Source organism: Dipodomys spectabilis, unplaced genomic scaffold, assembly GCF_019054845.1.
Source record: "Dipodomys spectabilis isolate Male_0828 unplaced genomic scaffold, ASM1905484v1 ptg000385l, whole genome shotgun sequence".
NCBI classification, from domain to species: Eukaryota; Metazoa; Chordata; class Mammalia; order Rodentia; family Heteromyidae; genus Dipodomys; species Dipodomys spectabilis.
The window spans coordinates 181,420-193,454 of NW_024871062.1; the positions used below are offsets into that span (position 1 = coordinate 181,420).

Genomic DNA, 12,035 nt, shown 5'->3' on the forward strand with positions numbered 1-12,035 from the left:
GACTTTCCTGCCAGGGCTTTGAACCAGAATCCTCAGATCTCAGCCTCCTGAGTAGCTCGGATTACAGGCGTTAGCCACCGAGCCCAGCTGTATGAGACTCTTTTTTTTTTTGTAGTGGTCCTGGGGTATGAGACTTATATCCAATTAACAACCACAGATGGCTCAAAGTGATACAGCACTAGCCTTGAGCACGGACAGTGCCTGGGCCCTGAGTTGAAGCCCCAGGCCTGGTATACAAAAGACTCTCTCTCTCTCTCTCTCTCTCTCTCTCTCTCAGCAAGAGGGTCCATTGTGGTGACACACTGTAATCCCAGCTGTTTGTAAAGTAGATATAAGAGGATTGCAGTTTTGAGTCCAAGCTAGGCAAAAGTAACACATCTCATAAACAAGCTGGGGCTGGTAAGCCCCTAACTATAATCTTAGCTGAGATCTGAGGATCATAGTTCAAAGCTAGTCCTGCAGGAAAATTTTTGAGACTCTCATCTCCAATTAACCAACAAAAAACTGGAAGTGGATGTGTGGCTCAAATGGTATAGCTCCAGGCTTGAGCCCTAGTCCTGGTACATACACACATATGCCAAGTGTGGTGGTATCTGTAATCTCACCTCATTGGAAAGATGACGAAGGAAAAAATCATGATCTGGATAAAAGAGCTCAGCGGGGGGAAAAAACCTGAAGCAAAAAGACCTAGGTGGCTTAAGCAATAGAGCACCTTCCTAGCAGGTAAGAAGCCCTGAGTTTGAGCCACAGTTGTTCTCACTGATTCTCACCAAAAAAAAAAAAAACCTCAAGAGAAAATACTGATTACAAGTTTCTCCTCCTCCTTTTTTTCCCCCCCTTTCTTTTCTTTTTTTTTGGGGGGTCCAGTTTGGGGCCTGAACTCTGGGCCTGGGCGCTGTCCCTCAGCTTTTCAGCTCAAGGCCAGTGCTCTACCACTTGAGCCACAGTGCCACCTCCGGCTTTTTTCTTTTTGCTTATGTGGTGCTGAGGAATCGAACCCAGGGCCTCAGGCATGCAAGGCAAACGCTCTACCACTGAGCCACTTTCCCAGCCCATCCCTATTCTTTTCTTGTTCTGGTCTTCGGGCTTGAACTCAGGGCATGGACATTGTCCCTGAGCTTTTTTGCTCAAGTACTCTACTATTTGAGCCACACCTCCATTTCTGGCATTTTGGTGGTTAATTGGAGCTAAGAGTCTCATGGTCTGGATGCCAGTGGCTCATACCTGTAATCCTAGCTACTCAGGAGGCTGAGATCTGAGGATCAGGGTTCACAGCCAGCTCAGGCAGGAAAGTCCATGAGACTCTTATCTCCAAATAACTACCAGAAAACCGGAAGTGGTGCTGTGGCTCAAGTGGTAGAGTGCTAGTCTTGAGCTGAAGAGCTCAGGGACAGTGCCCAGGCCCACAGCTCAAGCCCCACAACTGCCAATTTAAAAAAAAAAAAAAAAAAGAGTCTCATGGACTTTCCTGCTCAGACTGGCTTTGAACCACAATCTTCAGATATTAGGGATTACAGGCTGAGCCACTATTGTCCAGCTCTTAACATATTTATGGATTTTTTTTTTTGGGGGGGGGTTGTCGGTTGTGGGCCTGAACTCTGGGCCTGGGTACTGTCCCTCAGCTCTTCAGCTCAAGGTTAGCCCTCTACCACTTGAGCCACAGCACCACTTCCGGCTTTTTCTGTTTATGTGGTGCTGAAGAATCGAACACAGGGCCTCATGCATGCAAGGCAAGCACTCTACCACTGAGCCACCTTAAAAATTTTTTAATCCATGTGGGATTACTTCGCTAATAGAAAATAAATTGATTTTGCTGCTGTTTTCCAAATGTATAACCCATCATTCCACCTCATTTATGGATCAATGGAGCCCATATTTTACAGTACTGATTTTATTCTGCTAGTTAGAAAATGACATCCACTATGTTACTTGAGCCTGTGTGCTCTATCTACATGAGGCTGTGTTCCCTTCAGATTACAGAGTTACTGGAAACACTGTGTTATGTTACTGCTGTGGCCTTCGCAGCTTCCGAGAGCTGACCTATCAGTATCGGCAGAACATTCCTCCTTCTGAGTTGCCAGGTAAGGTGTCCACAACTCCAGGTCTGTCTTAATTGGCTTCTTGATCTGTGTATAACAGATGTTCATTTTGGGCCTTGGTGCAGTGCTCATCATAGAATGAAAGTCCCAAGCTCACGCCTGTCATCTTAGCTACTCAGCAGGCTGTGATCTGAGGATCCTGGTTCAAAGCCTGCCCAGGAAGGAAAATCTGTGAGAGTCTTTTTCTCCAATTAACTACCAGAAAACTGAAAGTGGCACTGTGGCTCAAAGTGGTAGAGCACTAACGTTGAGTGAAAAAGCTCAAGGACAACGTCCAGGCCCTGAGTTCAAGCCCCATGATGAACAACAACAACAACAAAAAGAATAAAAGTCCCACATGACAAGGAGATGGGCACCTGAGTGTCAAGGTGCTATTTACTATAGGACTAGACTGTTGGCCAAAGCAATGCAATTTTCTAAAGCAAAGATGTCAATCTGATCATTGGAATACTTTCATTTCCTAGATTTGGTTTTCAGCTACATTTGTTTTTCCTTTCCTTAATTCCTAGCATGGTCTGAGGAAACTTGCACTGAGAGGTTCATCATAGTTCTGCTTACACATTCAATTAGCTAGCTGTGTGGCTACGTATGATCCCTAATGTGGGTGTGCATCTTCTCTTTTTCAGTGGCTGTAACATCTCGTCCTGACTGCTACTGGGGCCGCAACTGCCGCACTCAGGTGAAGGCTCACCATGCAATGTAAGTCAGGCTGAGGGTACAGCCAGCGAAAGGTTCTTGAGATTCAGGAAGGCAATGAAAACAGTCATATTTAAACTCCGTTTAAATATGGATTAATTTGAGATCTGGGACGTAGCTCAGTGGTAGAGATCTTGATATTGGTTTAAGACTTGGGTGTACTGTAATAATCGTATACTTCTATAAAGTCACCCAGCATGTAAAATACTATCTTCATGTAGAAATTCTCCTTATTTCCTGAGGTATTGGTGTACACATGTCTACCTTCCACCTCTGTGTTGTCATCTCTGGGGTCATTTTATCCCAGGTCTGATAGCATCTGGAACACAGCTGCCATATATTCAAGGGTTAGATCTTTGTTTTTTTTGTTCTTTTGTCAGTCTTGGGGCTTGAACTCAGGGCCTGGGTACTATCCCTGAGGTGCTTTTGCTCAAGGCTAGCACTCTACCACTTGAGCCACAGCGCCACTTCCTACATAACTGAGGTTATGTAGTACCCAGTGCTTCATGCATGCTAGGCAAGCAGTCTATCATTAAGCCATATTCCCAGCCCCAGGGTTAGCTCTTTCATAAGTAAGTGGCTGTGGTTGCTGAGAATGTCCATCCTATGCTACAGGTCCTATTCACACATTCACGTAAGGCTGTGACAACTGGTCCTCACAGTATGAGTGTATTTGAGAGTAGTATAACTTGGCCACTCCCTACCACCACCACCATGGTGTCTTTTGTGCGATCTTTATTTATTTTTAATTATGTGGTGCTGAGGAATCAAACTCAGGGCCTCATGCATGCCAGGTAAGCACTCTACCACTGAGCCCTATTACCAGTCCTTCAGTGTGGTCTTTAAGTGATGTTACAGCAATGTCTGTGTTGCCCTGTGAGGTCAGAACTTAGCAGTAATCTTTGCCCTGTTTTTAAAAAAGTAAGTGGCATGACCACTTATTCATAGCTGATCAAATCAATCATTTCAAATTGAAGTAGTTGTGCTGGTATACTCACTTAGTATTCTCACATGGTTCTTCCAGTGTGGAGTTTCACAGTCCTTTATTTGAACACTTCTCTGATATTCTTTGTATGATTTGGACATTTTCTTCCTGCAGGAAATTCAATCACATCTGTGAACAGACGAGGTTCAAGAACTGATCATCTGAACTGAGCATTGGGGAGATATGCAGACAGCTGTTGAGTCCTGGAGACAGTGATACCATGTGTAAACACTTTTTAAGGGCATTTCTGTAGTTTCCCCTAAGTGGTGCTGGGGTGTCTGGCCAAGGCACTATGATGTGACTTTTTCTTTTGTGGTTTTTACTCCAAGGTGAGACTCCTTGGCCAACTGAAAACTTCCTGTCAGCTCTCCCCTCCTGCAGGGACAATGACAGTGCAGATTTGTGCTTTTGTACCTTTCCCACAACTACAGTTGAACTGGGAATCTCTTTTCAGGAAAAGATTGATGGGAGAAAGGAGGAGGCTTATCAGAGCATACTGTTTAAGCAAAGGGAGCTTAAGTTTACAGCCTGTATGATGTACAGATTATTCTGCTGTTGGGATATCACAGCCTTTTATATATTTTTATTTTAATAGGTTTGGTGCTTCTAATAAGATTTAAATATCACAAACTAGCACAAATAATATAATTTATAATTTACAAATTGCGATTGGTGATAGTATAATATTTGAAAGAATGAACATGTTTTTTTTTTTTTTTGTCGGTCGTGGGGCTTGAACTCTGGGCCTGGGCACTGTCCCTCAGCTCTTCAGCTCAAGGCGAACGCTCTACCACTTGAGCTACAGCGCCATTTCCGGTTTTCTGGTGGTTTATTGGAGATAGGAGTCTCACGGTCTCTCCTGCCCGGGCTGGCTTTGAACCGCGATCCTCAGATCTCAGCCTCCTGAGTAGCTAGGATTACAGGCGTGAGCCACCAGTGCCCGGCTTGAACATGTTTTTATTAAAAAAAAAATCATTTGTCCAAAACTGCTAACCCTGGATGTGGATGTCAAGTTAGCAGCTTCTTGCTGAGTGTGTGAGTGGAGTTTCAGCTCCCTAGCACAGGGCTGGCCCTGCTTCTGGTGGAAGAGCCCCCTGGTTAGACCCCCACCCACAGAGCTCTTGATGGGGGTTGTGGAGGCTTGCCTGCCCCCTCCCCTCCCTTTCTTGCTACATTAGGTTTGCCATGTAATCCGGAATAATACTTGAAAATTTGTTTTTTTGTTAAAAATGAAAAGGGGTTCTTTTTTATCTTTCCTTGAAATCACCTGTTATGTTTGTCAACTTTTTTGCTTCTCAGGAATACAATTTTCAACTGTTGTCTTGCTCTTGATAGAAACTGAGAGGCAGCACTGTATTTGTGGGAGAAAGTTCTCTTTTTTGATTCTAATAAACAAGCTGTGTTTGTTTTTCTCCTTTGTGTTGGGTTTGTGTGGGGAGCTGTAATGGAGTTAGGTTCTGTGGAAGTTTACTAGTTAATTACTACTTGTAATGTCTTTTATTGCCTTCTAGTCTCACAGCAACATGAGTCACATGGGGTCAGGTTAGGTCCCAAACCTGACTATTAGGGACTAACAGGGACCCAGGGTACTCTTCATTCCACTGAACCCTCTTTGTCCAGTGTAGATAGGTTTGTTTTCTGTAGCCAGGAAGGGAGAGCTGCTGTGTTTGAGCTCTAAAAAGTGAGCATTTAGGGACTGGGAAGGTGGCTGAGTGGTAGAGTGCTTGCCTTACATGCATGAGGCCGTGGATTCGATTCCTCAGCACCACATAAGCAGAAAAAGCCCCATGACCTACAAACAAAAAGAAAAAAAAAAGTGAACATTCATCCTCCATCTCTAAAAGGCAAAAATGAATGTAAGAACCAGAGAATTCAGTAACTTTCAGTAATCTAGCGTTAGGTCTCAATATTTCTTTTTTCTTTTTTTGGGTCCGGTCGTGGGGCCTGAACTCTGGGCCTGGGCGCTGTCCCTCAGCTCTTCAGCTCAAGGCTAGTGGTCTACCATTTGAGCCACAGCACCACTTCTGGCTTTTTTTTTTCTGCTTATGTGGTGCTGAGGAATCAAACCCAGGGCCTCAGGCATGCAAGGCCTCTACCACTGAGCCACCTTCCCAGCCCTTAATATTTCTTAAGAGGAAGGACAGCTCCAGCGCTATTGAGGAGTCTGTTGTTGCTCCTCTGTCCTTGAGAGAAGTACATCCCTGGTCCAAGGGGATTCTGTGGTATTTCTGAGCATATGGTGGTCAGAATGGAGCCTGGATCCAGTTCTAATGGGAGGGAGCCTTGGGCCTGGGCAGTGGTTTCTGGGTGTGGTCCGAACTGCCTGATTATAGGACTCATGGGCTCTTTATAATTTTCTATACTTCCTCTTCCTCCCAACCCCCACAAATCACCACCAGCTAAAGGCAGCCACTCTAACTGATCTACCACAGGGCCACCGGAGAGCCAGTACTGTTAAAAGCACAATCGTTATTTTTAAAACCAGAGTTATATTGAAGTCAGAGGGCAGTACTCTACACCTGGTCTAAACCCCTAGGGTACTTACCCATTTTACAGTGTGTGGATGATCCAAACCACCATGCACACCTGCCTTCTGGGTCTTCACCATCTTAGGCATGACCTTTCTGTCACTCTTGACCTTTCCTTCCCTCACCTGGACCCTCCCTCCCATCAGCTGCCCCTGCTCCCAGCGCGTCCTCAGGCCTGCAGCGGTGCTGGCTTGGCTGGGAGTCGCAGCTGGCCTGCCTGCCCGCCCACCCTCCGTCCCCACTCAGGCTCGGCTCCCCGCCCCCGCGGGCGTGAACCGGGACTGTGAAAGCCTCTGGCACAACCCCGGATGCAGAGCTCGCGGTGGGGCCTGAACTAATGGCGGGGTCTCCCGCGCCGCCGGGCGCCGTCCCTCAGCCCCTCGGTTCCAGGCTGGCGCTCCAGCGCTCCCCCCAGCCGCTTCCGGTGGTTACCGGAAGTGGGCCTCGCGGCCGGCTCTGTAGGCACGCGCGTGTGCGGCCCTCGGGCCTCGCGGTCCAGGGGTTGAACCCGGGCCCTGCGCTTGCCGGGCGCGCGCGCGCTCTCCCCGAGTCGCGCATCTCGGGGTCCGGCTTCCAGGGCTTTCTGTGAGCCCCGGCCGGGCCGGTCGTGAGCGGCGGCGCGCGCGCGCCCCGCGTCGTCGTGAGTGAGACTGTGTATGTAGTGGCACCCGGTTCAGGGAGAACACTCCAGGAGACTCGCCGCGAACCGCAGCAACGACCCAAAGAGGACCGGGCGCTTCGCGGGGCGCCCGCTGACCGCCGCCCGCCGCGGCCTCGGCCGGCCGCCCTCCCCGGAGGGCGCGGCACGCCCAGAACGGGAGGCGTCCGGAAGTAGGTGTCCGCCCCAGGAACCGCGAGGCGCGGGGCGGGGCCGCGGCGGCCACGCCCACCGAGGGCGGGGAGATGCTGGCCACGCCCGGCGCCCCGAGGCTGGGGCGGGCGAGGACGCGGAGAGCCTGGCCACGCCACTTCCGTCGGAAGTGGTGTGGTCCAGTTTCCTGCCCGTGTCAGTCCGGCGCGTCTGGAAGTTGTGTTTTCGCGGAGTAAGGCTGCGAAATCTCCCAGTCACTTTCTGGAGTTCGCCTCTGACAGGTGCGGAGCGAGCTCGGCCCTGGGCCCGGCTCGAGGAGCCCGTGGCGGGCAGGGGAGGAGGTCTCCCCTCCGGAACGGAGGACGCGCGCCCCGGCTGTTTCCGGGGAGCCCGCGGCCGGCGCCCCGCCGCGCCCCGCCCCTCGTGCGGCCACGTCTACCGGAGCCGCAGGGTCCGGGCGCCGAGGGAGCGTCGGCGGCCTTGGGCGCGGCGAGGGCCCCGGGCCGGTCTCTCTGCGGCGGCAGGGCCGGGAGCCTCCGGCGAGGTGCGCGGGGCGGAGGCCGAGGGAGGGGCGGGCCGCGGGCCGCGCCGAGCGGGGTCCTGGAGGCCCGGTCGGGAGCCGCCCCGGGCCAGCCTTCCTCTGGCTCCCGCCGCGCCCGTGGGGTGCGGGCTCCGAGGCGGCCGCAGGGCGGCTGGCGGCGGGCACTTCCCCCAGCTGAGGCGTCTCGGTTCTGGGGCTCCGGGTGGGACGGCGCCAGTCGCTGTCACCCGCGTCTGTCAGGTGACAGAGCCCGTCCCTCCCCGGAGTGCTGGCGCGCCGGTGCGTGCCGCCCTGTGCGATGCACGTCCTGGGCTAGTGTTTAGGCCGTGTAGTTCCTGCCTCGCCCACCTTCTAGACATGGACACAGGCCACGCTTGGAAGGCCATTGTTCAGAGGAGACTGAGTGATGGTTGGGTGGGTTCAATGTATGCGGGTTTACTGGAAAGCCTGTGGAGGAGGTGAGTTGTGGACCACGACAAGAAATTGCCTTACAGAACTTTCCAGAAGAATGTTTTCGACAGAACAGGCAATGTGGAGGCACTGTGAGATCCAATGTGTTTCTGGGTACAGAATATCGCCGAGGGGTTTTGAGAAACGAGGAAGTGGTAATGGTGCCGGTGCAAATGTCGGCAGGAGACACATGAATGTGGCTTTAGAGTTCAGGATAAGAAGTTTGTACTAAATTGTCGGTAGGACATTGTAAACCATTTATAGGTACCGGTAGCCTTTGCCTTTGTAACCCTTTAGTAGCTTACGGTTAAAGAACACCTTGAATGACAAGAAAAGGAAATAAAAATCATCTGACATCATTCAGATGCAAAGTCTTAATAAATATTGAGCTCTCTCAAGTAAAAATATCTTCAGTTGGCTTTGCAGCAGTTGAAGGAAAACTAACAACTAATTACACTGTTTACTCAAGGTATGCACAGACCTGTTCCTTATTGCAGTCAATCCTAGCAGATATTTTGTCTTAATTTTTTCATTGTTTTTGTTGATGAAGTAACAGGCTAAAAGTGGTTCAAAAATCTGCCCAAGCTTTCATGACCAGGTTGTCAGAGTCAGGATGTAAGGCAGATGTTTAGGCTCCTAAGCCTAGCCTTCATGTCCTGCTGAATAGTGGCCTAAGGTTGGTCTTTTTTTTGGCGGGGGTGGGGGTGGGGGTGGGGTGGTGGTGTCAGTCCTAGGGCTTGAACTCAGGGCCTGGGTGCTGTTCCTTAGCACTTTTTGCTCAAGATTAGTACTGTATCACTTGAGCCACAGATCTACCCCTGGCTTTTTGGTGATTAGTAGGGGTCTTACTAATCACCTGCCTGGGCTGCTTCTTACTGTGATCCTCAGATCTTAGTCTCCTGAGTAGCTAGGATTATAAGTAGGAGCCACCAGTTCATGGCCAAGGCTGGCCTTTGGTTTTTGATTATGTACAACCCTAATTGCTTTTATATAGTGGTATAGACTCAACCAGATACTTTTATCAGGAAGTCAAGTTTTGTATTTGGTTTACCAGTTCTATTTGCCCATAGGACTAGACTAAATGGTTGTTGGAGAGTGTGGTGTGTGTGTGTGTGTGTGTGTGTGTGTGTGTGTGTGTGTGTGTGTGTGTGTGTACGCTTGTGTGTTGAATTAATAGATTCTACTGGGTAGAGGAAGCTGGAAGTCCTGTAGTCCCTGATATGATAGTTTCTCATGTGAACTCCCTTGACATCAGGCAAGTTATGAAAAGTTATCATAGTTTTGCCTTATGTTTGTCATCTAGGAAACAAGTGGAAGTGGTGAAAGGTAATAGCGGAATGAATTTGACCACTTTATTAAAAAAAAGACAAATGGAGTGCATATTGCTAATAATAGCTTTCTGTAACACACCTGCAGCTGTATGATCCTCTTCGTTGCACGAAATTTCTCTTATCTGGAGTCTGAGGTAATGTTAACCCTGGACAAGTGACCTATGTTAAGTATAAAACTCAAGGGATAGTGAGGATAGACAGAGAATGGCAATTTATCCCCCTTAGAAAAGAAGTACCATTGCCAAAAGCCACACACTAGGCAGAATCTGTGTTTTAGCTTTTGAAGGAACTGCTTCTGATCAGGATGGTCTTCATGAGTTACCAGAGTAAGTTACAGTCTTAGGCCCCCATATTCTGGAGCCTTGCACCATCCTATTTCTGAAGAGAGGAAGCACTGCTTTGGAGTCAGATGTCTTGCTTATTAGCAAGATGTCAAAGTAAGTGATGGTCTTGGGCTGGACAGCAGATGCATTTGTCTTTTTAGTGTGACACTATCAATGGGACTTGAGTATTGTTGGCTGATGTTCATCTTTCCTGGTAACACTTAGGTGTGAGCCTTGTCACTATTTGCCTCTGAGGCACATTGTGGAATTCTTGACTGCTCTCTTCTATATGTTTATTTCTGTAGGTAAGTGTGGGCCCATGCCATACTGCTTCTCTCCCTCACTAGATGACATGACTTCTCTAGGCTGTGGCCCTTGTGTGTTACTCTTCTAGTTTATAAATCCTAGAGCCAGTTTTTGTCCTTTGTTGGAACTGGAGTTTCCAGGCACTTAGGGTAGGTATAGGTAGATTTTCTGCATTTGGAAAGGCATGGTTTTTGTTTAAGGTTCACATACTTTTTTAATTTTGTTTTGAAAACATTAGCTTAGTTAAGGACTAGAACTTGAGATGAACTAATGGTTCATCTGTGTTGAATGCCTCTATGGTAGCAGGTATTCGAGCCGATGGGCAACAGACTTGGACGGTACACTCTGTTTGGAGGACATCTGCAGTGTGATGTGCTGTAGAAGAAGCACATAAGGAGTCTAACGATAAAGGAGTGGACATAGCTTTTTACTTGAGAGACCAGGAGAGATGTCATAGGCAGTGCCTAATGTGGATGTGGAAGGTGGACGTTTGCATTTTCAGTACAGAGACTTCTCTGCAGTAAGTTTTCATTGGACATAGGACATATGGAAAATGTAGGAACACATGGTGATTTTTTTTTTTTTTTTTTGTTGGTCATGGGGCTTGAACTCTGGCCCTGTGCGCTGTCCCTCAGCTCTTCAGCTCAAGACGAGCACTCTACCACTTGAGCCACAGTGCCACTTCTGGTTTTCTAGTGGTTTATTGGAGATAGGAGTCTCACGGTCTTTCCTGCCCGGGCTGGCTTTGAACCACGATTCTCAGATCTCAGCCTCCTGAGTAGCTAGGATTACAGGCGTGAGCCACCGGTGCCCAGCACATGGTGATTTTTGACATTGCTATCCCACAGGGCAGAAGCAAAGCACTGCAAAGCAGAGTGCTAAGATTATGTTTTTGGTAAGAAAATATTTTTTTTTTGTTTTTTTGATCGGTTGTGGGGCTTGAACTCTGGGCTTGGGCGCTGTCCTTACGCTCTTCAGCTCAAGGTGAGCGCTCTACTGCTTGAGCCACAGTGCCACTTCCAAATATTTTGTTTTCTATTGTGTATATTCTTACACAGTTGTTTGTAATTCATATGTCCTTGAAGTGGTGAACCTGTGATGAAAGAACCACTTTGGGCTTGATCTTGTTTTGTGAGGATCTTCCTCACAGTATCATCCTGATGTTACTAATACATCACTAGCTATATCTTGGGAATGACTGAGATTGTAGCTGAGGTGCAAGTGGGTGTTGCAATAGTTTCCACAGAACATCCTTTGAAATGGAAATGTCTTTTCAGAGTGGTCTGGAATACTTAAATGCTTACCCAGGGTCAATTCATCACCTTACTCAGCTAAAAAAATCTCCTCACGGTCTGGGAAGGAAGAGTGCTTGCCTTGCATGCATGAGGTCCTGAGTTCAATTCCTCACCATCATGTAAGTGGAAAAAGACGGAAGTGGTGCTGTGGCTCAACTGGTAGAGCTCTAGAGCTGAGGGACAGTGCTCAGGCCCAGAGTTCAAGCCCCATGACCGACCAAAAAAAAGCAAAAGAAAAATCTCCCCAAGCATGAGAGATGTTGATGATTGTAGAGACAAGAATGAAACTGAACTTGTATCTCACATTTTTTTTTTCTCTTTTCCTCCTACTAGGTATAATTTTGACTGCTTTCTCTTCAAGCCACTTATGAGACTTTAAATCTTGCCCTAAAAATGGAAAATGGAGTAAGATCTTTCCCAGGAACTCTGGGCTACTGCTGATGGCAGAAATTGAACTTGCTCCAGGGTCACTTGTAGCCCCTCAGTGACAGCTCAGCCTGGACCATCCTGATCATGGACAGTGGGTCAGCTAAGCAAGATGGCCTCTGGGAGGACAGCTCCAGCAGTGGTACTTCTGTTGCCTCTGAAGCCCCCTTGAAGCCCCTGAGCTCAGTGTCACCTGACCAACTAGACTCAACTCAGCGTAAGTCATACTCCACATCCTTCCAGT

At 48.4% G+C, this 12,035-nt stretch overlaps 2 protein-coding genes across 6 annotated transcripts in view; both read left to right on the forward strand.

The window, feature by feature from the left end:
• The window catches only part of Chfr (checkpoint with forkhead and ring finger domains), a 37,349-nt gene extending 32,857 nt beyond the window's left edge, over positions 1-4,492 (forward strand). For both annotated transcript variants that reach the window (XM_042667255.1, XM_042667256.1), the window contains exons 15-17: positions 1,974-2,081; positions 2,726-2,798; positions 3,895-4,492. In XM_042667255.1, the coding sequence (XP_042523189.1) occupies positions 1,974-2,081; positions 2,726-2,798; positions 3,895-3,937 (224 nt within the window). In that variant the 3' untranslated portion in view covers positions 3,938-4,492. The remainder of the gene's footprint in view (positions 1-1,973; positions 2,082-2,725; positions 2,799-3,894) is intronic.
• A 2,821-nt stretch (positions 4,493-7,313) lies between these two features.
• The window catches only part of Golga3 (golgin A3), a 48,299-nt gene continuing 43,577 nt past the window's right edge, over positions 7,314-12,035 (forward strand). For 2 of the 4 annotated variants that reach the window (XM_042667249.1, XM_042667252.1), the window contains exons 1-2: positions 7,314-7,400; positions 11,699-12,008. In XM_042667249.1, coding sequence (XP_042523183.1) covers positions 11,879-12,008 — 130 coding nt within the window. In that variant the 5' untranslated portion in view covers positions 7,314-7,400; positions 11,699-11,878. Of the gene's footprint in view, positions 7,401-7,584; positions 7,664-10,573; positions 10,591-11,698; positions 12,009-12,035 lie in introns of those variants that run through there. The other 2 variants (XM_042667250.1, XM_042667251.1) reach the window with 2 other exon arrangements.